At 39.4% G+C, this 26,919-nt stretch overlaps 1 protein-coding gene across 5 annotated transcripts; it reads right to left on the bottom strand.

Annotated features, from left to right (window-relative positions):
- Nucleotides 1-226: 226 nt before the first annotated feature.
- Nucleotides 227-26,433, bottom strand: LOC111244444 (uncharacterized). Of its 5 annotated transcripts, none has more exons than XR_015320600.1 (7): nt 25,921-26,433; nt 22,320-22,498; nt 18,715-18,939; nt 16,888-17,114; nt 5,752-6,716; nt 4,886-5,108; nt 227-4,627 (listed from the first exon to the last, which is right to left on the bottom strand). XR_015320600.1 is itself a non-coding variant. In XM_022791598.2 (5 exons), exons 1-5 carry the CDS (start codon nt 26,208-26,210, stop codon nt 13,143-13,145), a joined length of 1,170 nt encoding a protein of 389 aa, XP_022647333.1. In that variant the 5' UTR covers nt 26,211-26,431; the 3' UTR covers nt 12,021-13,142. The 5 variants fall into 5 exon arrangements, 3 of the variants coding, with proteins under 3 accessions (XP_022647333.1, XP_022647334.1, XP_022647335.1); XR_015320599.1 differs by having other exon boundaries at nt 228-4,615; XM_022791598.2 differs by lacking the exons at nt 227-4,627; nt 4,886-5,108; nt 5,752-6,716 and adding an exon at nt 12,021-13,391 and having other exon boundaries at nt 25,921-26,431.
- Nucleotides 26,434-26,919: the final 486 nt, after the last annotated feature.

Genomic DNA, 26,919 nt, shown 5'->3' with positions numbered 1-26,919 from the left:
AAGGAACTTGAAAAGTGGAAAAAAAATATCACCTTCCATGGATTATATAAAAAGTGTTTGCTTTGATCTAAATTGTATCTCATACGCCTCGAGAAATGAATCGTTTGAAGACTGCACTATGTTCAGAACTGAACAGAATCATAGTACAAATAGAAATACAGTAGTAACTTAGACAAACCTACTTATTAGATCCATTCTAAATTGAACTAACACCGTCACTTCACCGATGCTTTCAGGTCGCGTTGGGCGACGAACATTGGGCGTGACTGCAAAATTTTGCAGTCACGCCCAATGTTTGTAAAAATGCAGAAATATCTTTGTACAATTTCCAAGGAGATCATTTAGTTTAGGATAGAATATGGTTTAGTTACGATACAGATTTAGCATACATAGGTTTCGTATAGTATCTACACAATATGCTATATTCCACTATGTCCCACAGAGGGCTAGCATTTTATATATATATATATATATATGTATATGTGTACCCACAAAATGCTTTGATTATTGGTACGAGAAGGTCAGTCCTAATTGTTTATATATCCCTTAATGAGATAATGCTTTTTATCTGAATGGCTTTTGTGTTATACGAAGCTGCAATATACCATATGATAGATGTATGTCCCAACTGCGTGCAGAATATAACTTTCGTGTTTTAAATCGCTTTAGAGATAATAATAACAATAGTTGTAATAATAGTAATAATATGAGATCAAATAGAGACCTATTTAGATCCGGGGTACTTTCGGTTTCTTGGGTTACTTTTGTCATCATCACGCGCCGTTGGTCACAGCAGAGGCTCTTAACAGTAGGTTTGTTTCTATGTTCTTTTCAGTATTTCGTTCTTTTCGGTAAGCACCCTCTATAGAACTCCATGATCCCCTTCATTGCAATCGTAGAGTGGCCCCTACTAATCACATGTCGTGTCCGAGAGTTAAGCGTATTTTTCGACCCACGCGCCCTGACGGGTACCAGCGCGCGTTGTTCAGGTACGTTTCGCAGGCGCTAGCTTCATTTGTATGCTACTAGCGCCAACCAGCGGCGCACGTTTACTTCAAATGGAGGCATCTTGTTTTGTAAGTGTGCTGATGCATCAGATTGCTAGCTATTAGAATGTGACAAACATGGCTTGTGTTCGAAAAAACCGGATGAGTTTCATCTTCACAGGCCTAGCACATATACGGGAACGTACGTCATAGCAACAAACCCGACAGAACGATTGGCTTTAAACGATATTTGTCTTTTTGTTAAGCCATTGTGTTTATGTTGAAAGCTAGGATTCGTACGTCTATAAATGGCGAGCGAAGCTGTGAGCGTGTTGCTTTTAAAAACGAAACTCGGCTTGAGATTGGGAAGTTCAAGGGAAGATCAGCGATTCAATTATAAACTGAACAGTCAGATCAACTACTACTTAGATTAGGTACTGTGCTTTGAAATACTTATGGCAGTAGCCAACACTGAAAAGTTGCGTTTGTAATCATACATGTAGCCTAATCTACGCCGATGATGCTTAAATACCAATCATGGCTAACAATAAATTTATCAAAGTATGCTTTCAAACTTCGAGAAACGCTTTTGTTTTTGTTTCATCAAGATCTATAATTGTATGAACCTAATAATATAGATTCTGAAATTGTTCGCAGCAATACAATTGTTCGAGCTCATCGACGAGAAATTAGTACTTCTACGCTTTCAAATCAATTAAAAACGTCTGTGGTAAAGAAAACACTCCGATGGATACCTATTGGATTTCTAGACCAATTTAATCTAGCATTATTTCATTTAAAGCTTCATTTAATTCATGAATATTTGATAAAGCGGGCAGAAAACAGCAACGCGACCGCGCGAACTTGACAGTAAGGATCAAACATTTGTTTTTATTATTATTTTCGAAGACGCTCTGTATACGCTAAGCTTAAATACCATAAGACTATACGTAGTTATCACGGAGGCCACGATGGACACTAATAGATAACGGTGTTACAAGAGTAGGATAGACTAGTTCATTTTATTAAAGGAAAGATTCAGCCCATCGTCAATGAGAATAGAAAATAACACCGCAGCATGTCCAAAATATCTATCTGCTATCCAAAACAGGACGTAAACACGAACACTAATTGAGCAAATGTGGACATAAAAAAAAAGGCCAAAATCAAATTCAACACTGGTTTATCAAATTGACGACACCTGCGTAATGAATCGGTAGAATGCCTATGATGCGGTTATTTTTGACGCAGCCCGGAAAGGATAACGTCTCATAGTCAAAAGGCACCACTTAAACAGTTGACAGCAAATGGATTGTCTGACTACCTTTTTGAGTTACGCCTGAAGTGTTCGAGAAGCACTTCAATTACAGACGCTTACCTCATACGCGTGCCAGACTTTCACGTCAACACTGCTTCGAAAAGTGACTCGACTATCTTCCGGTGTGCGATGAAACTCGGTTCATTCAGGTTAAAAATGAAATGTTGTGATGTATCACGTTCTTGAGCTTCAAGTGACCTTAGTTTAGTTAGATCGAGCTCTGAAGTGAACGGAGTTATTATATTTATTATAGTAGACGGCTCGAAATGTCTATTTGGATTCTGTCAAAGGAAGATGGGTCATTTCTGAGCTAACTCCAATGTTTTTTTTCAAAACGTATGTCTTTTTGTTCTACTTTACAATGTAGCCCCAAAATTGGCCCTCAGACGTGAGTAATTTAGGTAAACCTTTTACCAACCACTAACGCTTCATTTATCGACGAATACAGTTATATATTAATCTAAATCTTCTAAAAAGATTGATCTTATAGTGTTGAAATCGATTTTTTTACTCGACCTAAGAATGGGCCGCTATGTTACTTAGAGGTTTTTCCCGAGTCCCATGCAGGATTATCGTGTGCCAATATTGATTAATACTTATATAACAAAAAATAATCTAATTTGACCCAGGTGTCCCCTAAACTACAGTGTGACGAGAGGCTTCCATCCTGCCTAAGATCGCTTCATCAGTGCAATCATTACATATCGTTTTTCCCCACTCGACTATTACACTTCCTTATAATTTAACGATTGATCTATTTGACTGGCGCCATTTATTTAATGTTATCATCTTCTTGAACATAGTAAGTTTATTAATGTAAATTACAATGTGACAATCTAGATTTATACATCTATCGATCCCAATTGAATCAATATCTACATACATGCAACATAAAAATGTAAAGTATGTAACAGTGCCATTTCTTCATGAGACACAGTTTCTATTCTATTAATTCCATGTTTTTTGGGCATCTTGTCATGCAATTTGCCAACACATTCGTTCGGTCTCATTATGACAGCTCTTAGGGACGAAGCCGTTTACAAATGGCTACAGCATTACCTTAGTTATACTTGTTGGCCTTTTACATGAGTAATTATGGCCTCGTCGTTTTATGTCACAATAACCTTGGCCATCTGTGAGCATTTTACGTGTTGCATAGCAGTAACAAGCTACGAGGTTGTTATAACGCTATTTTAAGCTGTTTATTTAAAAAAAAAAAAAACATTTTGCGGCAAATGGCTGAAGGAGCAGCTACTAGTCGGCTTAAGATTCAACTAGTAATCGTTATGTCCGTTACGGCCCTGCTAAACCTTACGAGCTTATGAACTGACCACGTTGCTATAATGTTCGACCTAAAAAAATTTATTTACATCTATCTGGCTATCGTTTATAGTATATACGTATACCCTACGCTCCTACTTAAATGCAAGTTAAAAGTTTTTCAATGTCGTTCGTCGGTGCTGTATAAGGGCAAGCCATAAAATCGTCGTAGGGGATCATCCGAAAGCTGGCCCCTGCATGCACTATCCTCAGTGGGTTATTTGCGAAGATGAAGTATTCTTCAGACAAGTGAGTAACTCAATAACGATGAACGATAGATGAAATATATCGAATATAGGGATAATCGGTCCCTACTACGGTCATAATAAAGTGTTTCGGGAGTAGTCGATGTTTATTAACGTTCAGAAAAAAACTGAAAAGTACTGAGAGCTCGAATTAACTAACAATACTAGCAAATTCTTTTATTTTATTGTTACTAATTAACAATAAAGTAAAAGAATAACTGTATCCTCACTAGTACAACATCTAAACACTGTGACCGAGCGTATTGTTATTAATATTATTGCGAAAATATAACAATATAGATGGTATCTGTCTATATATACTCACTCTAGAGTCGGGTTCACTAATATTAAATATATATGTTCTTGTTGGCTACGTTGATCTACTTGTTTTTTTCGAACCAGGCGTTCCCATTTAGCCGGCCGTACCCCCAAGTCACCGCAGCGTTTGTAAATTATTGTTACCAGTTAGAGATCAGGTAAATTTAAAAGAAAAATTGTATTGGGTTTAATTATAAGGCCTAAACCAAGGTAAACATGAACTTACGTAGCACCAGTAAGTGGAATGCGCTGACTATACAGGTTTTATTGTTCGCAGAGACAAGGATAGATTCCACAACACTATTGGCCAACTTGAAACGTTGAAAATTTGTGCTGAACATGGCTGGACGAAGGATTTCATCAATGAACATCTTCGACAAAGTCTGTGGCACAGACATTGTATGTGTCCGACATACCGACAAGGTGACCTACAATTAGAACTAAACAATTTCAGACTAAGCCTTGTTAAGAGATTTCGCCAATTATAATTCATATGAAAATTATAAAGAGAAGTTCTATTACAGAAAGTGCTTACTAAACGTTTGCGTAAACAAGGACGTTTGTTCCTCTTCTGAGACCACGTTAACAACAATAAGACGATGTTATCTAATCATCAAGGTATCAACTCTTACATTTCTACAACACGGTAAATTGAAAGTTAGCTCTTTGAGGAAGAGCTGAGTTAAATAGATCCTCACCAATGCATCTCCAGCAGTGGAGCACAGCCTGTTTGTTTTCATGGGTCAGATGCCCCAGGCCGACTGCACGAGGGACGAACATCGTTAAACCGGCGAACGAAATCTGCCATATAAAACTGTGACATCCAAAGTTCGGGATCGTTTGCGTGCCGAGGATGACAGCGCTTCACCGTAGCGTGAACGGATCCATGCATTTGCCGAACTAGGACGATGTTTTTGGCACCTGTAAACATTTTGACAATTGCAACTTATATCGCGATCGATTACTCCCGAAAATTCAGAAGTTTGCCTTAAACTTCTGAATTTTCGGAAAGACTCCGCTAGCTCATTCGTATTACGTTTAGCATTGATAGTCTAATAAAAAGTAGCTGAGTAACCACGAACGTACACATGGCTAATGCCAGCGTTCATAAGTCATTTAATAGCAATTTGATTGAAATGCGTCAATCTACGTTTTAGATTCGGGGTGTATATTCACAGTCAGGACCAAAGTTATCAGTTGTGTAGTACGAGATGGTTTTTTCGATGTAACGAATACCTGACTGCTTCAAGCTTCCGTGATGGCTGGTCGTCGTCAACACTGTATACGGCAACTCAATAGCCACTCCAAATGCCAGGCGACAAGACATACAACCGACATAATCGGACGGTACGCTATCGCTTGATACATTCAGATTTTATTATTTACCCAGATTTTATACCTTTTTAGCTTGTTAAGGTCATTTTTCTTCTTTCATGCAGCAATTATAGCTGTTGTCTTTAGTAAATGGTAGCCTGCTTTTTCGATGCTTGCTACTCGAAATTGACCTATGGAGTCCATCATGGAATGGCAATTTTCCTTCTTAAGTTTAAACTTATACTCTTACCTGAGAATATTGGCACGCAGCACATTTTGTCCGTGGAAGTATTCTTCTTCGTCGAACTATTGCGGCTTTGTCGGTGAACTCCAAGTCTCCACCCCCAAAAACGACCCTCTAGTAATTTCTTTCATGTCAGCTCCGTTCTGCCAATGGCCGCTTCGATCTTGCCATTGACTCCTTGTCTGCGCATTGCGGCAACACTGATTCTGTTTGGTAGAAACACAGATGCCTGTACGGTACCTTCAGATGAACGATATGCATTACGACCTCATAGATCTCCACCTAAAGAAACCCGTTGACATCAACCTGAAGACAGCTCTTGTTAGGAGACACGGAACGATGTGCAGCCTTGTTCCACGAGTTTCACGACCTTCGTGGTTTAAACTTAAAAACGTTTCACTGTCATCTTAATCTTGACCACTTCACAAGCGATAACAGATTTACAACTTATAAACAGCTAAAATCCGATTACTATAGGCTTCAGCCTGAATTGATCCATTACTGTTATCAATGTAATAACTGTGTTATTTAAACTTTTGATTCCTTCTTCCGCACGTGGGTCATGTGGGTACTAGTCCGTTTATAGGCCGGTATATTGCCGTCTGTGGGCATATGACTTACTTACCCGAAAAAGTACCGTTTTGGCCACCGTGGAATTGTCTGATATTTGCGGAAATGGCTGGTACTCACAGCAACGTAGTGATGCTGATCAAGACTGCCTACGAAGCTCCTTAACTGCTCGCGCTTTCAAGGATAGGAAATTCCTCTCACCCACGCCGGCAGTCTGAGTGAAGCGTGTTTGTCAGCCTACGGGGGTAACGCCATTGCCTTGAATCCCATGCTTTCTCAATACAAGTGTACAAAGCCAGCAGTATCAGCAGAATTTACCTTTAATGTGGTTGTTTTATCAAAGTATAGAATACAGCGCAGTTGAACAGCCAGCGTTATGGTGAGAACCTACCCTGCAAGAGCTTAAATCAGAAAAAACAATGTACTCTAATATACATACATCTAATATATTTCACTTGGGTTATAAAAGCAAAACATCTTGTACCATTTTATGATGCCAATTTGGAGTCACTTGATCTATCAGAAGCCGTTGCGATAGCAAAATACTGTAACGGTATTTTTACGACGTATTGAGCCGTGCTCTGTATCTTGCACTTTGATCCGTGCTCAGCAACAGAAGACTTTAGCGTACTTCAAAAAATTTGCAGAAAACGTGCCCTTTATACTGGACAGATTTTCAACAAACACATACGCGACTTCGATCGAGGCACAACGAAGTTAACTGTGTGTTAAGCTCCGACGATCGTAGACGCCGTCGTCTTGCATCACCCTAAATGACGCATTTCTGTTAATAACGAGAGAAACAAAAAAGAGACTGACTGGAGGATCCCATCTGTCTATATCGCACAACACGAAGCCGGCCTGTCAGATTGCGTGAACTTCTGTATCTCAACACCGATAACTAAATCAACGCATATGCATTTCTATAACTAGCTGAGTAAGTGCTTTATGAAGCTCATACTCCACGCTGTAGTTGAGGCCATTGTACTGTCGTAAGACTCGGCAAGGAACTGTCTCTTTTGCGCGAAAAAGCTTTCGATATGTTGTCCTTATAGAATTATGCTTTAAGCGAAGTGGCCGAGGCAGAATTTCTTTTCGAACATTTGGTGCCGTGCCTGTGCAATGATAAGTTCACTTGGATTTAAACCTTCTCCTTCCCTGGCCTTACGCTAACTCAGACAATTGTTTTGACTACTTTTTTGGTTACCTGATTTTTGCCTGCGTCTGTCTCCCCTGTCCCTGTTCACTCTTTGTCCGTCTGCTACTTTCCGTAGCGTTGTCGGCCAAACACGTAGACAGCAACAATGACAGCGACATTAACAGCAGCTGCAGTAGCGTCTTGGGCGCATGGCAACAATGGTCAAATAGTTCGGTTCAGTCACCTTCTAAACACCTTCGTGTGCGCCTGATGTAGCGTCGTAAATATTCTTGTTACGACCACCGCCATTGTTATCTAAAGGCTGCCTTTTTTCTGACGCCTCGATGCCTCAGACAATACTTCCAGGCCTTTATACCATATCATAACATATATAAACAAATATGAAAATAATGCATATTCCATAATTTATTTCATTATCTATATATTCGCCTATCAGACTTCCTATTTACATAGTGCTGACACAATGAAGGATCTAGCATTTAGCTACACTGCAGTGAATCAGACGCTGCTCAACTACTGATGCCGGCTGTTGTTTACGGGGGTGGACAAACTTCGGGAAGCGGGTCGAGATGGTCGTTTGCTCGTTACGCAACTTGTTGTAGCGCTGTTTGTCGTTAGGGCAGGTCGTTTCTGCCGGCTTGTGCAGCGATAGCCTTGTCGGATTGTCGTCAGGGCGAGACCATTATATCTACAATAGATGCCGAATAGCAGTTCTTTTACGTCCAAGACGTTTCTGTTAGTTGGACACTGCCATTCACCATATCGATCACGCTAATGTTTTGCAATACATCTGTAGATCCTGATTTGCTACGATCACATCAGCGTACGGCCATTTTGCATCTATGAGCAACCCCAAAGTCACGGAATTTCATCAAATATTTACGGTTGTGTGTCCCAAATGCATTCAAGTGTCGATTTCGGTCGTCATGACTTTATGTAGTGCATCTTTAGAACCATTTTTTTTTTCTATAAAAACATCAAAATGTTTCATAGTATATTTTATCTCAGTGTACGTTTGTTCCTGGAGTATTTTAGCCTTGGGGTGTTTTACTTGCTATGTATTCTAAAGCGAATGGTAGGTCTGACTTAGACCTTTACGATTTGTATAATTAGATGTTGCACAACCGCCGACTTATTTTTGCAGGCCGTATAATTATTAGCGACAAAGGGATTGGTGCTAACGCTTCGTTTCGCAATATATTCATGCAAATAATACTGTGTAACTGGGAATAGGAATCAGGCGACCAAGTACAAGAGCATGGTGAAATTTGAACTTTAACAAGGACGCAATTGGGAGAAAAGTGGGTTTCTAATCAAGAGAGAACACTTGGCGACGGATGCTTTGCGCCGTCTAAAGGATCTAACAAAGTCCGCTGCCTCTTTAGGTTAATGAAGAATGCCGACTTGCTAACCGCTAACGCAGACGCAGTCGTTGGAGGCCCGAACTGTAATTTAAGGTAAACGTGTTTTTTTTTTTTTTTAGCTTTAATTGCCATAGTTTTGCCTCAGAGGTACGTTTAATATTTAGCCTCGCCAATAACATATGGTGAACAATTAATTTCCCGACTCGCAGGCTTCATATAAGCACTGCTAAACTCTGGCAACAAAGGATCATTGTCCGACGTTGGGGGTGCCTATTCTGCGACAAACGAAGTAGATATCATAGCTCGTTAAACTGAGACCTGCTATGTGCTATGTACTAACACAGCTATCTTTCCATAGTTTTACCTGGTTGGGTAAGGTAATACGACAAGCAAAAAATCGTTCTGGTGAGGAATCCGATGGTACTAACACAGGCAGAAATATTAAATCGTATGTCCTTTCATGGCCGTATTTCGCACACTTAGGTTGCGTAAGGCCATTTATGTATTGATGTTTTATGCAAGAGTAGAATTATGTCCTCGGGAGGTGATATGTTGCACTTATCGTCGATATCTGCAGCTTGACATGTGATTTTCCAGGTTTTACGAATAGATAACGACTTCATTACTTCTGCGTATGGCCAATGGTATTGTCCCAGGTGAGGCTTTAAGGCGGAATACTTCTAATGGCGCTATCTTTTTTTTGCACCCGATAGCCGTGTTGCTTCCTTCGAAGAGGCGTTCCGTAATACGTATTTTGCGTTATTATTAGCTAAGCTGTGTTATACTCGTACATTGAGCAGAGATACGCGTAAATATTTTAATGGTTTATCCTATAACGGTAAGTCCACAGTTTAGCTCGCCTAGTTCTTCCCGATCAGATCACTTTATGAATGTCCGCTAAATCCATTATCATGAAGCTTTCGACAATGCAATGTTATTTATGCGGAAATCGCGAAACTTCTTTTTTTCATACCAGCACAATTGGCCGTTGTCACAAATAAGTTCATCAATACGATCTGCGATCATTTTTATTAAGGAAACTGACCTCAGATTCTCTGTTACGTTCGTATGTTGCTGAAAAATGAATTTGTCTTGTCACTGTTCGATTGGTTGTCATATATACTTTCAATTGAGCCCTGATAATAATTTACAGAAAAGTACGCTTTTAAGAAAAAAAATTCCATCTTGCGTATTGCTACGGCATTAAAGCGGACCAAAGACCTTCACGTGACCGGAAACGCTAGGGGATCACGCACCACATCCCGATCCAAATACAAAGCGCTGGATTTGGGTACTTCGTAATATATTTTCGGATTACACATCCGTTATCTCTGGTCGAAACGATCATAATATATCTATGGTATAGGTAGTTAGACCATTCACCTCTGGTGTATCTAGCCGGAAACGGCTGACTGCTTCGAACGTCTCTCCGTTTGTTTTCGTTGTTTCCTCACGCGTTAAACAAAATATACTTCCATAGGTGCCTCAATCTCGTACCGATTAAGAAGCCAGCGTCACGTCTGTAATTTTTCTCAGGCCGCGTTATATAGGAATCATTTATGTACTAACTTCCGAAAACATACACGTATAGAAATAATTTCCTTCATTTGCATGCACTGCCTATATACCGTATTCATCTTTCGTATGCTACATTGAAGCCTCTGAGGACAGTGGATAATATCCGAAATGGCATCAATACCTGTACTTTTATCACATCGATATCCCCGATTCTATACTGTGTATTGATATAAATAAGACGTATTTGAGAATGTGTACGTTATCACCTTAAAAAAATAAGATTACTTAGAATGAGCTTGGTGGATGCATGCGGACCCGGCTGCTACGTAACTTTGGCTGAATAAGTTAAAAAACACAAATCAAACATGCTGGACATATCAGAGATAGAAAGCTCATTTTGATCGATCTGTTAAAGTGACGAAACAGGTAATAATAAGTCTAGCGTGATAAAGTGTCTAGTGAAATCGTTTCGCAGACATGCACTAATAGATAATCTATACGACTAGTAGATCGACGTATTACATAAGGTGATAAAAATGCAAGCCCAATAAATCGTAACTGGACTCATTACTAGCCGATAGCATCTGGGTCAAAGTGAACTAGAAATGTGGCCACTTCGGGTTGCTTCAGGGCGGAATTGATAGAAAAACTAAATAACGCGTACCGGAATTTTGGACAGCTGTTTGGTAAACTAGGCCAAGTCCTGGCCAGCCACCGCAGCTCTAACTTGCGTGTTTCACGTCGTTTTTGCTGGCCATTTCTCAACGAAGTGGATTCGCCCTCTGGACATACGTGTTATAAACATGTACACGTTACGGTTCTTATAGAATGACACAGAATAAACTTTACAAACGGCGAATGTGTAATTGTCTGTTTTGCAAATGCAAGCATATAAAGCGCACGAAAGTTACGCGCAAACTTAGACTTCTAAATGAGGATCAAATTAGTCATAGAGATTGCTAGTATATAGCTGTTGCTGGCTATGAAGTTAATAATAATAGTATTCTTCATAAGGATATAAGTGCCATAACTTCTTGCTATTAGCAAGAATGGCAAAACTTTACTATGTTATTTTAAGCAATATGTACATATATTCATAGTAGTTCTAGTGTACATATATTAATCAACAGTGTAGTTAGTAATTAGCAAAGCCATTCAACTGAAGGCATGAACTTAAGGCCAGAAGGTAAGTAGCATTTATCATAGAGCCTCAAACCTGAGCTATAGCGTTGGTTTAAACTGCGAAAGCCGGAGGCCTTCAGCCTTTTTCTAGGTTTGAGCCCGTTAGATTAAAGTTGTTCATGCAGGCTGGACGCTGCTGAGGTATCTCGGCCTTGCCCTTCCCCCAGAGCATAACTTCATCAAAAAAGCTAGACACCCAAGAAGACGTAACTCAAAGAGATAAAAACAACGCCCTTCAAGCTTCCGTACACGAGCTAAACTTACACAGAGAAGTAACCAGGGTCTTATCGCGTCACGTCGCAAGAAGGAAACTTTTCAGTGCGCGATAGTAATAGTTCAAGTGATTCATCTTGCTAGTTCGTATAAAGGTGCTGGCAAATATCCTTTTATCGGTTACTAATTTATGCCGATAAAGGAGTATTTGAGCACATCCTCAAGGATTGGCAGCATTGGTAAGGGCGTATAATAATGATACGTTCACGTTTCGTATACGTTCTAAACCATTTTAACGCAGTTTAGCTTTATTCGTAACCTCATTGAATTTATGAAGAATATATATAGATTTTGTTACAGACCAATTTTGTCGATCGCGCCGTACTCTAATGCGATACCTACGCGGTTATGGTCCCAAAACCAATTCAATCTATTGTCGGTACAATTAAATAGAAAAGCAAACAAATCATGAATACAGGTGCAATTCGTTTTGTACAGGTTCGTTTAAATATTACCTAGTACTCGTAACGTGGGACAAATCGGTTTTCCGCCATGGCATATACCGATGCCTCGATTACATGTTCAACTTATGATAACTTAATATTTCATTCATACACATAATAAGAGATGATACACATACTATATCTCGTATGTACACTGTTCGACAGTCGCGAAGCGTCAAAGCAATTGTACTCATCAGATGCGTCTTGTGCCAAATACGAATTTCTAAATTCAGCGAGACTTCACTCAAGTGAAAATGAGTAACCGTATAACAAATATAACCACAAAAGACTCTATGACGCGATGATACAGTCACGGCTCGTCGTAAAAATACTAGAAATAGCAGTAAACAGCGTAATGTCGTTCTATTTTGAATAGTCTCCTAGATGCACACGCAGCATCCAATGTGTACGCAGGTACATTTTATATATATATATATATATATATGTATAGGAAGTCATTTCAGTCAATATGATATTATTATTTACAGCAATGCTAGATAATAATAGAACAACAACCAAACATACAAACTGTTCTCTAGTTGACCTTCTTTAACTTATCACCATTTTGTGGTTACAAGAGAGCTCTACGGGTAATTGAACTATTGTAGAACCTCGTCGACTGTTTGTTTAAGGCCCTTAAACGACTTGAAAAGTAACCAGTAGTGAGTTTCTTTTTAGGACCTTTTGTAGAAACAGTATCGGACTATGACTGATGGAATAAGTACGTTAGCTTTACGGGTATGCATACATAAGTTTTTATATAAACCCTAACTGGGATGACATGAGGAGGCGTGCGTCTGCTTGCCGAAGTTACAGTAATCGCTTTGCGCCCCGTTCGCCGGTTCTCTATCCCCGCTTCTACATTGATCACTGAAATGTTCGCGCATATTACTGACGTCGCTTTGTGATGAAGGGACATACTGGCTTTTGCTGGTCGTCAAGGCCTTCAATGAAATCATCGCAGATTCCGTTGACATTGGCTGCCTGAGCGCTCTCAAATCGTTCGAGAATCCGTTTACGAATTAGATGACGAATGAATGAGAAACCTAGTAGTGAGCTTTGGAAGACGGCCTTGAGAACCCACAAGCAAAATCGGTCAGCGTTTGTCAGACGATAGCTACCGTCGATTCCGCAGACCTGTTAATCAATAAAATATAAGATAACATCATAATGATTTCGGTTTGTTGGAAAAAAACTAACATGCTGCTGTATTTTTACTCTTTCTACTACTCTTGGCATTGCAACCGATAGCTTAAGAGGGAATCTGTGGTTACCCAGTTGTGTCGTCATTGTAGCGAACCCCCATTATCTATGGCTCGGGTGATACGAGTCACGGGTCCAGTGTAAGTACAGATATCGGTTACATAGGATCGTTACGGGCGTGCTAAGCGCTTGTCCGAACTGAAACGGTTATGAGGCTGCATTGCAGGGGAGGTCTAGTTAAAAGGAACCACAAACACCGTGCGCTTGTATACATAGTATTCGTGTATGGGAGTTTGTTCTTGTATGTGCTTGAGCTTCATAAGCAGAAGCCTGCGGTCACCTGAAGTTCGCTAGACAAAAAACGAAAACAGAGCGTAAGTTGTTTTTGCAAAGCATTTTAATTTCCACATACACACTGCCGCGGAACCAATACCTAAACATACGGAGCTGCTCCGACGCAATCGTATAACTTGTTTGCGAGCTTCACACAAAAGTTTTCCCGCATATCCATGGCCCGCCCATGTCATAAATTCTACCACTGAATATAAGCTATTCAGCCATTATAAATGTATGTCTGGTATATATGTGCATGTCCATATAAGGAAAATAATGAAAAGACATTTCGTAATTAGCGAATATTAGTGCCATTACTGTTCAGCTCGAACGTAAACGTCGTTTTGCTTTGTAATCGAGGTGATTTGTTACCCTTTGAGTAATTTCCCTTTTTATCTAACGCAAAAAAAAATGATACAAACAGATACTCTTGATTGTATCAAAAACGAGCTTATACACAAATTAACGTTAGTGTTAGGCTCATTTATTTGTGTAGGTTAATGTTAAACAGTTCTCCACTTAAATATCTGGAAAATTCATTTTTAAGCTTGAAAATACAAATAGTTGTATCAAATCATTAAGGGCAAGCTTTGCCTACCATGTTATTAGTCATTCAGTAATTCAAAGCAAAGAAAATTTTCATAAATTTAAAAAAAAAGTAGGCCACTTCAAAGTTCAACGGAGTAAGATAAAAGGTTTCTGGTTATAAAGTTATCAGAAATCGAAGTGTATGTATTGCTGGCATGTTAGCAAATGATGAGCCTCATAAAATGCTCCTACTAGAATAAGCTATCACGTTGAATCGGACGAATGTATCAAATTTTAAAATCAAAAGGAAAACTGGCTGAAGTCTGCAGCTCTACACAAAAACAAGCCTTGTGAGCCTTCAGACAGCTTCACACAAGCCAGCTCTAGCCATATTATCCATATTGGCCGTAATGATCTACCTTTGTTGTACAGTTGCAGAATTTTCAAAACTTACGTCATACATCCCGCAATTCGGCATTTGCACCGCACTGGATAAAAAACGAAATGCCACCATGAAGCAATTTTATATAAATAATATATCTATATAAATAGGGTTATCCCACATATACGCATAATGAGTGGATGTATGAATCGAATGGAAATTTTCGGTGCATGGACTATATATGGTTAAATAGATGGTCCTGTATAGGACCATCTATTTAATTTTATATATATATATATATATATATATATATATATATATATAATATTTAGTTTGACAACATTATTTCAAAGTTACTTTATTTAACTTTATACTTTAAAAATGTGAATTGAAGTTGAAGTGAATCCAAATTTAATCATGTTTATAGATAGAGAAGTTTATACTGAAACTATTTTTGCAAAAGTCCCGAACTGTAATTTCTATTTTAACCCGATAATGTTGGATGCTGGGACGCTCATGTTTAAACGTACAAAAAGAAATCCATTAATTTTTTTTTCTGTTATCTACGAGGAACTAATTGTTCTCCTTTAAGAAGAACTCTGACTTGCTCTGTCTGACCCATATCTTATCGTCATGCACTTCATGCGCAATAGCAGTTGTCTATAATAACACGTTTTAGACATCAGACACGAATTAAGTTATTAGGAAGGATTGTTGCGTACATGTTTTGACGCACATTTTTTAGAAATAGTTGGGCCGTTATTTACCAATTCAATATAGCCCGTATGATGATGTATCTTTAAAAATGAATTCTGTGAATGGTTGATCGTTTATCTACCTAGTAAATTTAAAATCAAGTGTTTCCATATCGACTAATATCTTATATCCCATAAATTACTTAATGCGGGCAGAAGTTTGTATAAAAAACATATATATATATATATATATTATCGACGCGGTGGCTTAGACGGTCCAGCTTCTGAATGGAAAAAGAGAAAGTAAACTGCTTCTAGTTTCGTTTGCGTCACATACTAGTCTGAATGAGTGAGGAAACCTATAATATAAAGGGTGAATATTGTAAAGTAAAACTGAGCTTCGTCTGTTAATAAACCAGCTTTTGGAAAATTGGTGCCAGCGACAAAGTGTATGTCCAATTAAAAACATAATGCTCCCAAATGAGGGGACAAAGTAGAATATTAATATAGAAATATGTAGAATAAAAAAATATATAGAAATAACCGCAAATATGATCTTGTTTCAATTCAATGTTTAGCGATTTTCGCAACAGTTCCTATGCAGTATGTTGATTAGGCGAAAACATGATATTATCCTTATAGTTTTGTTGGATGAACGAGGGGGAGTTTTGGCTCGAGAATTGATCCTGTCCACAACGTATCTAGTTTATCAGAGGCCAAATAGTGACCATAAATTGAATGGGCTCTTTGTATTTTTTCCCAAAACGGTCCAGCATTACCGAATGATGTGTATATTGCTCATTTGTGAGAGTTGGGTTATCATTGCGTATAATGTTGGGTGTGGGTGTCAGCCATATTCTAAAATAACTACACAACTACAGTGCGGTAATGGCGCATCCTCAATTGGGCAACTGATAGAGAAGTTGGAATGGTTACGAGTATCTATATGAGGGTAACTGAATAGGCGAAATAAGATAAATAGAAATTGTTGTCATTATAAAACCGGATTGCTAAATTAAGCTGCTGGAATGACCACGCTAAAATAGCGGGCGGAATGACTGGAAAAGGAAAAAGCTGAATTAAGTGAGGCTGGAGCTGTAATGAAATCGCTATAAAGGAATAAGAAGCATAATTAGAACTCGCTAGTCGTAAATCGGCGACTTAACAGAGTTCGCTTTACGTTCAATCAAAATAAATTACCGAACAGTATAAATTATGCAGTTAAACGAACGTTTAGTACGATACGTGTTCAGAGCCGCTACGAGTGCACCGATGCGTCGTGTTGTTCGTTGCCACCGAGGCCGAGTAGCTTCCGATACCAACTTTAACTTATCACAGAACATTTCTTTCACTGGGCCATTTTTCGCTGTTCGTATATTTTCTCTTGTGCCAGTATTACCGATAAGTTATACTAGACAACTATAGTATGCAAAACGAAAGCAAACTCAACTCTTGATAAATTGACATCAATGAATACGAGCAATACACGTACTTGCGCAAAAAACGTGATGAATGCTGGATAAGTGAGTGGAATAAGGCGGCCTGGGGCCGCCGCGAGTAAAGCTTCGATGACGCTTTCTCCCAGCTTCATCTGCCCTCGAGTGCAGGAAAGCAGTGCCGGTATCACCTCGCGTTCGGACAAATTTGAGTTGAAGATACGAAATGCCTTAAGGCCCTCCGAGCAGGTGTTGTATTCATCAGAGATACCCATTAGGTAGCCTGAACATGGAATAAACGATTGAAAAACGAAAGCTTAAATTGTTCTAATATTTTACATATGACCAAATCATCTTCATAACCATAAATCTACCTGATCTTATTACTGCTTCGTATCTGTTTAGGACACGGGAACCTTATGCTAACTTGTATAGCCAATAGTTTTCTGAAAATGCCTATTGATAACATTAAGCGTAGCGAATGTTTCTTATTCGAATCGGACAAATTAAAGGCGGCCTATTACGAGCCTACTACGTGGGCAATTAGATGCGTGGATCTAAAATTTATTGCCCTCCCAAAGAATCTTTCTGGAACCTTTTCAGGGGCCGTCATCATTTACGGGAACTAAATAAAATGTATGGCTGCTGTAGCTTTACATTTACTTTCATGAGCTGCGGAATAGGCAAACCAAATACAGAGCTATGCTAACGTGTGCTCGTTACGAAATTCATCGAACTCAGACAGATACGCCTATCCGTACTATATCCTATGTGATTTTCAGTCATTTTTCAAATTCAGAAGATTTTTATATCAAGCAAATGTTTAATAAGATCGCTATTGAACGTTGTCGTATTCGTGTTTTTTTGCTGTCTACATGAAGAGATCGAACGCATCGCTCATCTCGCCCCATCATTTGTACTACATGATCGGAAGCGTTCCATAAGACGCTTTGAATCGACCAAGTCATGTGTTTACATTTGGATAGAATTGATCTTTCAGAACCAACCAATTCCAGTCGGAATTTCTGGTAGAGTCGTGACCATTCGGTTCTGTTTTAGGTAAACGAAGCGGTCGCTATTTGTAGGAGTTTTTGATTCAGTAGCATAGTCACTATGTGAGTGGAGCATGAAGTCGTAAGCTCGAGTCTGCAACCTAAAACGACCAGTACGGAAGTACTTTTGCTTGTACTAAGTATTCTCAGCCTCGAATCTTTCTCACACTCATAGACACTATTTGAGATTTGGGTTGCTATTATCTAAGCGTCCAACTTCAAGCGTGTTAAGGCACGACTCTAGTTACCTATGCTGATTTAGCTTCTAGCGTCGAAACAAAATCAGAAAGCGTTATCCGCGCAAGCGTCTCTCAAACAAAATCAGAAATCGTTTATATGAGGCCTTGTGTCTTAGATTGTTGAGCCTTGTTTCACCGCATCCTTCAGGTTAAAGAAGCATCTTATTGCTATACTATTTCTATGATAATATAATAACTGTGTGATCGAACAAAGCTATGACGAACAGAGTATTCCGAGTGGCAGCACTCGGTCTTCAAAAACAACTGACTCCCCCACGAAAATAGAGAGCCAGTGAGATGAAGATGTAGACTAACGTTTGAAGAATTATCGATTTCATAGAATATGTTGTCTGTACAAGAGCTCTGCAAGGTAGTGACAAATGACATCTTGACACTCAATCGTATTAATTAGCTTTCGCACAATATTCAGCGCACGTAGATGCAGTCATAAGATTACCCATTATGCCGTTTTTAACAATAGCCAAATAGTCGAAGTAAAAAGTGCCTCTCAACCGTTGGCTAGAGGCTAGACTATATAATGGCAACCTCCTTTGTAGTAACAGATCAATGCAGGGTGAATTGTCATGCTTACCTATACATCGCCAATAGTGTACAATACCCTCGAAGTCCTTCTCTTTGAGATGGCCAAGCCCAACCTTGCGAGGGTACATGACCATCAACCGAATGAAGCTGCTCTGCGTGCACGCCATCCAATATTGACTGATCCACCGTTCCCCATTGGGCCGTGTTTCCAATCGCTCCATGTAACGGTTGGCAGCGAGGTGCATCTTGCGAACTCGCTTGACGCTCTGGTGTCCTGAAGAATGTCATATTGACTGATTTATATTTTATTCTCGTGAAATACCGACTCCTCCCCCTTCTACTCTTGGGATGGTGGATGGGATGGGTTTAGACCATTTATAAGCTGATACTTTTAAGATGTATTGCTGAATGGAACAAGATAAAAGCTGATCCGCTTGGATAGAAGTGACCTGCTGTTTTCGTTTCTGCGCCGGGAAGCTGTACCGGGTATTGTTTTAGGGTCTGCATCTGTTGAAGCTAATGCTGCTTTTCTTAATCGATCATTCCATGGTATACTTTATTTGTAATGTAGTGGGCCGTATAATACTCTTATATCAATGGACTACGAACATTCTTGCACCAGCTTCCTCTGGTACAAAAATGTTCGTTTGGAACAATCTAAGAGATAGAACATAATACTGAACATCGATGTGACATTTATTTAATCTAGGAAAAATCAATCTTTTATCAAACAAAACAAAGTTTACGTTCCATCCATCTTTTAACGGCACTTCGAAGTTGTGACATTTAGCGTTGCGCTTTCTTCGGATTGTTCGGAATGAAAGTTCACTGTATAATGATAATAATAGCCTATATAAAATAGCAAACATCTTGTTACTGTCCAAGCATTGCCTGTGTTTTTTTTTTTTTTATTTATCATGATTAGATCGATAGCTGTAACTGTAAATTTAATCTATCAAAAAAAAAAAAAAAATGGGCGCATACCGTAGGTTGCAAATTAGGTAAAAGGAATTGAATAAAAATGTCCTCTTGATGCCATGATCCAACGGAGGGTTGAAGGTTCAAGAAGACTTGCAGTGGACTTCGTCGTTCGGAGAGAACGAAAAATCATTAGAAATTTAATCTCGAGTAATCTGGAAGCTTGCGTACTCAGCGTCTTACTTTATAGGTACTAAGTCATTTTAGCTTCTGAAGTCTATAGAATTCCGCTGTACAAATGATCAGCGAATTCACTGGTTTCCGATAAACGTATGCACACTGCTTACATGTGCCATAGACTAACTCGATTTCGAGCTCAATCTCTAGTCTTTCGCAATGTAATTACTACTGGACGAACAGTACGGACCGCTTTAAGTGCTGAGCGCCACTCTTACGTTATTTGACAATAGGTTTTTTTGTTTTTTTTTTTTTTTTTTTTGCAAATATTGAGTGTGCCTATGCATTGTGGAATCATTTTTACTTAGGGCGATTGCTAAATAATACGGAAAGTGTGCAAACTCGGGCAGAAAAAAAAGCGCATGAAAGTGTAGTACCGTGTCTGTATTCTGTGCTTTCGTTGTTTCGTGTTTGTTTTTAAGTGTTGCAATAACGTTTAGATATTTATTTGTAACGACCGTCGAAATGCACAGTCTTCTTGCTATTTTAATGGCGTTTACCGATGGCTGCTAAAGCTGAGGTTGGTGGTAAAGTGTTCCTTATCAATTATCTATTGTACTGAAAAGAAGCATCGGGGTGCGCTGTGACATTTATCAAAGGCCTAATAAAAGTCAATAATAACATATGTTTGTCTTTAGCTGATTTTGGCTTAGGTAAACGCACTAGAAAAAATGTCAAAAAAGATCAACGATGTGTGGGATACGGATAAGCAAGCAGAAAAATCTGAACATTCATACTTCAATTTTATAACGGCTAAAAGACACTGGCAATATTATCTTATCTATATATTTTCATCATTAATTACGTGACGATTTTATTTTAAATTGATAATACCGCACTGTTGTTATAGGGGTACTACGTTCTAACAGAAACTGGGCACATTGTCAAATAAAATACTAAATAAATAATAGCTACGAAATAGACATGTTACATCCAATAGGGCTATATCGTCGAAAAAGTATTGACCGTTTTATATCAAAATTGAGAAAAATCTTTTTCATATGTTAAGGTAATATTGCTACGGAAAATAGGCATTTTTTTTTGATCGATGACTCTTGCATTTTTGTGCATAGGTCCATCAGTGTAGGGGTCCTGTGGTTTCTGGGCGAACAATTGTTTTTAACAATAATTTTTGAATCCCTTCATTAAACTTAGCACCATTAAGGGAACTTTGCAAAGACCGAAAGAGATCATAGCATGACAGTGGATGAATTGTTGTGATGAAATACAACGTCCCTTCTCCACTAGGACCAGTTGATTTTCTTCAATGACCTATTGTAGTCTACTTAATTGCTGACAGGATATGCTCGAGTTAACTGTTTTGCCAGGCGGCAGCAACTCATAATGCATCAAATACATGCCGTTACCTTCTGCAGCATGAGGCTGGGCTTCGTTAACGGGTTGGAGTGAGTATTTTCTTTTCTTTTCTTAATTTGTACTTTCTTGTCCCATTTGAGACACTAAAATTATCACCCGTAATCAAGCGCTTTAGAGGTAGCTCGATGATCTTATCTTTTTTTTTTTTTATAGAACTTCGCAGGTTCGCAGTTCATTTTCTTGCGTCAATTCGTGTGGCACCTAAGCAGCAGCGAGCTTCTTTTCAACCAGCCTCTTTCAAACGGAGTTAGTAGTAAGTGCTCGACATCTTGTCAATACCAGGGACAGTCACGTGTCGCTTTTGCTTATCTTTCGCAATGATCTCACAAACTTTGTTTGTAATTGGTCGACCATTTTGTTGGAACATTGTTCACATGGAAATTCTCAGATCGAAAGCAACAGAACCATTTTTGGGCCAATTCTTCCTATAGTTCATTCTGAGCAACATAATTTTTTTTATGGGCTTGGCAGCGTTCATGCCACTATTGTAATCAAATTGTAAGATACAGAGAATGCTTACAGAGCTTTTACGCACCTTCAAGGCTGTCTATCCTGCGTTTAAAGAAGTGCATTCCAGCGATTCGAGCATATCTGCAACCGCTTATGTCAACTTTCAGACGATAGCAACGCTGACCCAGCGGGACTTATAATACCTAAGCTATCTGACTTTGAAGCCATCCATCTAGAGAAACGGTCAATACTTTTTAATTTTTTTTTTACAAAATGGTATCAAAGGCACTTTTTTTTTGTCGTCTTTCTACAAAGAACGCCAACGAAATATTGCTTTACTTCTACTGAGAGCCCTATACCTTCAAGCGCTGTACTGCTGTGGCCAAAAGCCGTAATGCGTCTTGCCATTACACAACGGTGTATCGTTAAATACAGTAAAATTAAAGTTTCTCTGTTACGTAAAGGGTTACTATGTCGTTCAGTTCACATTTATTTTTTTTCTAGAACCTAAACGCTATAGTGGTTCCTTTGAGATAATGAGCGCTCGTATTCCATTGCAGTAGTAACGCTATTCGCGCTAGACAAACATCCAGAGTTTAGACTACTGATTTCGGCCATTAAGTCCAACAATTGCAGCCGTGTACAAGCATCAATGATTTAACCTAATGATACCTTCTGATGATGGGTCGAAAACATCGGTCCGATACCAGGACAGCACCTGCTTCGTAGTTGAGACGTAGCGGCAGGCCAGTGCCCTCAAAGTGAAATGCTGTCCATTGTGAAGGAGCACTTTGTATGGGACCTCGCTGGACATGCCCAATACCAAACTCGCCAGGTGGCAGAACAATGCCCTGCGTAGGTGGCGACGATGATGATAGCAACAACCCCATTAACAACGACCACAGAACGAACCAAACGAGAAAGAGACAAAATATACCGAAAAGTTATTTGCCTTCATTCAGTTAAACGATATATTTCTATGCACCCGTGTGACTAACTAATGCGAAGTAGCTGAATCTTACTTACATAAGCGGAGCGTTCGATACAGATACGTAGCCGCGTTTGCTATTTACGTCTATTTGTCTATACAATACCGGCTAATGTATCTGCGCTAAGCGGCAAAATTGAGTTGCCTATTCATTTTTAGTGAGTAGTCTTCAGTTCCTTGAAAATTCTCTTTAACAATTGAAGTTACGGTAACTTCTTCAAAATTTCCAGATGATAATCCTGACTGGTGCATATACAAATCACAAATACCACATGATGACATTTCTATCAGTAGTTACTAACACATGGATAAGCAAACATTCTAAAGTCTTCTACTTATGTTAGTTGTTGTCACAATCAACTAAAAAACTGTGAGACACTAAAACTATAGACATAGAAATCTTGAATCAATAAATGTCTGAACATGGTGTAAATAGATCTTCTGTCAATTTAAAGATCCGAGCACGAATGAAATAGACGAAAATTACCTCTGAGTGGTAACGGGTAAGCCGTTGTGGACAATTACCCTTGGCCACTGTCAGGAACCCACTATACGTGGCCCCATGAACACTAAGCGTGCACTCGTCACGTTTATCTATAATGTGACCATTATACAGCCCATTCGCACAGGTAATGCTTATTATATATTTAGGCATGACGGAAAAATCTAGAGCCGCGAAACGATTTACGCAAATTCGTAGATATAAGGCCTTCTCAGGCCAATATTTTCAACTCATTCCTGACTCAAGTCGCGTATTAAATGTGTCAAGAACAAAGGCAACGTAAAACCCCTAAAATAAACGCAAATGCAGTCTCTAAAGTTAACGTAACTTAAGTTTCAGCTTTTTGCTTAGTCTAACCACAAATCGTACGAGCCAATCAATGTGGAAGCAGGCTAAGAGTCGACCGGAAAGAACAATATATCAGTTTGAACGCCCACAATCCTATTTAGACAAATTGATTATGGCAGGCGTCTAAAATGGCGTAGACACACGTCGTTTCATGTTGGGAACGAACGTGTGTTTGAAACCGTGGTAGACAGCAGCGTCGGACGAAAAACCTCAAACGCCTATTGGTGTTCGAGGTGATTCTTAACGGCAGCTCTAGACGTAAAAATCCGAGTACTTATTGTAAAGATGGTACAAAACTAGACTACCAATTAAACTCTGGTATTGCCCTACTGCATTTGCTGTCCCTTTGAGGTTCAATTGCAAGCAATTTGTCTATTACGTAAGCGTCAAAAAGCACGTAAGCATCCGTTACGTACGATAGTTTTCAGATCAGTGTTATTCTGTGTTCCACTATTGCAGGAATCTATTTGCCGATAGAAGCAAACGATTCTACGTCCCAGAAACCCTATTGAAAGCAAAGAACTTACGTAATATTATAATGTAATATATATAGTTATTAATAAACTATCGTAAACCACCGGAACATAAAATTACAGTCGTCAACAGGTCGGCTGCAGCTTAACCTCGAAATACCGCATCGTAAACGGTATTGTGTGATTTCTGCATATTATATAGCCTTTAGAAAATGAGTGAGGCGCCTGCAGTGCCTGCAAGCCTTTCGACGCTGGTTGGGGACCCTTCGAAATTGGTAGAACTCATAAAAGTAGCATACGATAGCATGGAAATAGTGTTTTATGCGAAATAATCGGGTCATAAATTATAATTAATGTATTTAGGTATGTCTAGGCCATTTTCAAATCAACTCAACCCAGACTTTCCAAACGAAACTTCACGACAGCCTGCCTAGCTCGTCTCATTCGTGTGACTCGTCATAATCTTTAACGTACCTCACTCGTTACAAAGAAGGCAGCGTAATAATTAATAGAAATCGGTGGTCGGTTTGAATAAATTAACGAAGAAATATTTTAGTTCTGTTCCGTTTGCAAAATACACACAGTATGTTTGGTGTCCGGAAAACAGGCTATGGTGGCGTTGCCCAGAAAGGATGCCGGATATTCAAAATTGCGGTTAATGTTAGATATCGATATTTAATTCAGGCCGCTTCCAAGCAACAGATAATAGGATAGTTCTAGGACAGATTCGAGAGAAGGGCTTGTAGCAACGCAAATAGGTGTTTCATGGACCTGCACATCGAAGATATCAATGCCTAACTATCCTTAAAGCGTGCATGGCGTAACAGGAGTAAACTTGAGGTTTTTTTTCGGGGCATTTCCGCAATAATAAAAGTGTACGTTTATTTTCTCTGAATTTTCCCAGAGCATGTATTAGTGGTAGATTGTGCATTATGAGATAGAGTCAACTCGGCGCGCCGGTACGTCCACCGGTGTGGACGATATTCAACATATCACAAGATGCTCAAAATTGCCTCTCATCGAGTTTCAAATAAGATCACTGATTAGGTGACAACAGCACCCGTACAAACGTACACCACCTTGTTGAGGCTATAACTATGGTCTTGAAGACTATTCACAAACCTTAATCTATGCTATGATTTACCCAGATAATTTATTAATTTTTTTTTCGGGTTATTTTGATTAAAAAAAAAAAAAAAAACTGTCTTTTGGTTTAGTAAACGAATTCAACTATTACCGACGGCAATGTTTAGGTTTTTATCGTCGTTTAGGTTTTTAGGATCGTACTGTGGTTGAATACGAGTTCACCAGTATAGAAACGGAGGCACTGCAGAGCATTCCGTTCGGTAGTTTTGCGGTTAGTTCAGTTTAGCTTGTCTGGAAGAGGAGATACACTTCTTTCAGGCATTGGATATATATCAACAAGATGTGATGGTCCAGAAGCTACTGCTCTGTTGTTGTGGGAATAATATTCGACAGAGTCGGAAAGTCACTGGCTTTCGATGAGATGGCGTTCATGAACATTTTAGAACAGAGTGACCATGAATTTACCAATGGATTATTTGTTACAGACTGGCCTAATAAAATCAGCCTGCACATCTCTGCGTACAATCAATTTTTGGGTTTCTCGAATAAAACCCGCCCTGTATATTTCAAGTGTTACTTCTGCCGTACGTTTGCATGTAAAAATCGAGCCGAACCGGACATAATCCATGTGCGTGTCTCCAGCGCCAGCAAGTCGCACTGGCCCCCATGTCTTTCGGAAGTGTTTTCACTGAACACTGTTATTATGTTCTAGGTTTTTACGTAGCACAGCCTATCAATGAATGATCCAGCAGAGAATTTCGGCGGCATAGGTTCGGTAGAAATATCCAATTCGAGAGTGATATTGAAGGGCAGCAATCAATACAATGAACTTAGCGTTAACACGGAACAAGGTTCTGCATGCACAAACGGACTCACACAAATAAGTTATCCCAAAGTACTTTTCTTCCCCTCTCGTAAAGTTCGGCATTGAGCCACGATGGCTTTTCGAAACTATTTCCACAGTCACCGGCCTCGTACAGGCCTTTCTGGAAGTCTTCGAAGCTTTTTCTAGAGAAGGCAACGTCCTCTCTAGGTCCAAGATTAACAGAGTCAATATTCACTATCACGTCATGCGGTTGTTTTCGTTGTTCATTACTGCTGTTGGTATTCCTATAGTTATTGTTGAAATTACACTGTGTCACATTTTTCGAGTCTGATTTATCCATTGTGTAATTTCATTTACTTATCGAACAACGTAAGGAGATTACGACGCGATTCTTCTGCATCTGATTCTGTTCCAGTACTAGTCTACCGCTTTCGCTTCCAGCATTAACAGCAATAGGAGAACGTGTAGAAGTCGCGAGCCGTCCGAAGGATCGCGACGCGCTCACGACAGTTCCGCGTGGTACTGCGTCGCGTGCGCCACCATCACCGCAAGCAGTCACACGGCTCCAGCCACGCCGCTAGTGACTTCTGGTGGCGTCGGGTAAACGGTGCAGCTGTTATTGAGAGGATCTCAAGGTCGTCCATTGGATCAGCTGTTCAGAAAGACGTTGCTATATGCTACGTGTTGTTCGATCGCCCCTATCTGCAGTAACCACAACTCCGAGCTACGATTAACGCTTTGCTGCAAAAAGAGTACAGACGTTTGGGCCACTGTTTATATGTATGTGTGTATTGTTTGTGTTTATCTGTGACAATACGAAAAAACCTGCTGTAAAACCAGACAATGGCAGGGACAAGGCATATCGAGGTAACCGGGACAACCTATGACATCTTATACGTAACGGCCCCGCCAGCAGGAACAGCGAATCGTTTATCGTATACTGAAGAGCGCGAATAAAAATCAATGTCGGAAAGAAAATGCAAGGGAAATTTTGCCGACGAAACATGTGTTCTATAATGAATAGCGTGAAAAAAAGCAGCTTTAACTAA

The sequence above is a fragment of the Varroa destructor genome, unplaced genomic scaffold, assembly GCF_002443255.2.
Source record: "Varroa destructor unplaced genomic scaffold, Vdes_3.0 BEIS01000002.1, whole genome shotgun sequence".
NCBI lineage: Eukaryota > Metazoa > Arthropoda > Arachnida > Mesostigmata > Varroidae > Varroa > Varroa destructor.
The sequence above is the reverse complement of the archived record's forward strand: the minus strand, read 5'-3'. Positions and strand labels throughout refer to the sequence as shown.

Excerpts from the sequence above, each read along its gene's own strand:
- LOC111244444 (XM_022791598.2), bottom strand. The coding sequence starts at position 26,210 with ATGGATAAATCAGACTCGAAAAATGTGACACAGTGTAATTTCAACAAT. Across the intron at positions 17,115-18,714 it reads ACACTATTGGCGATGTATAG|GCTACCTAATGGGTATCTCT; the intron begins GTAAGCATGACA and ends TTCCATGTTCAG. Across the intron at positions 13,392-16,887 it reads TCATCACGTTTTTTGCGCAA|GTCTGCGGAATCGACGGTAG; the intron begins GTACGTGTATTG and ends ATTGATTAACAG.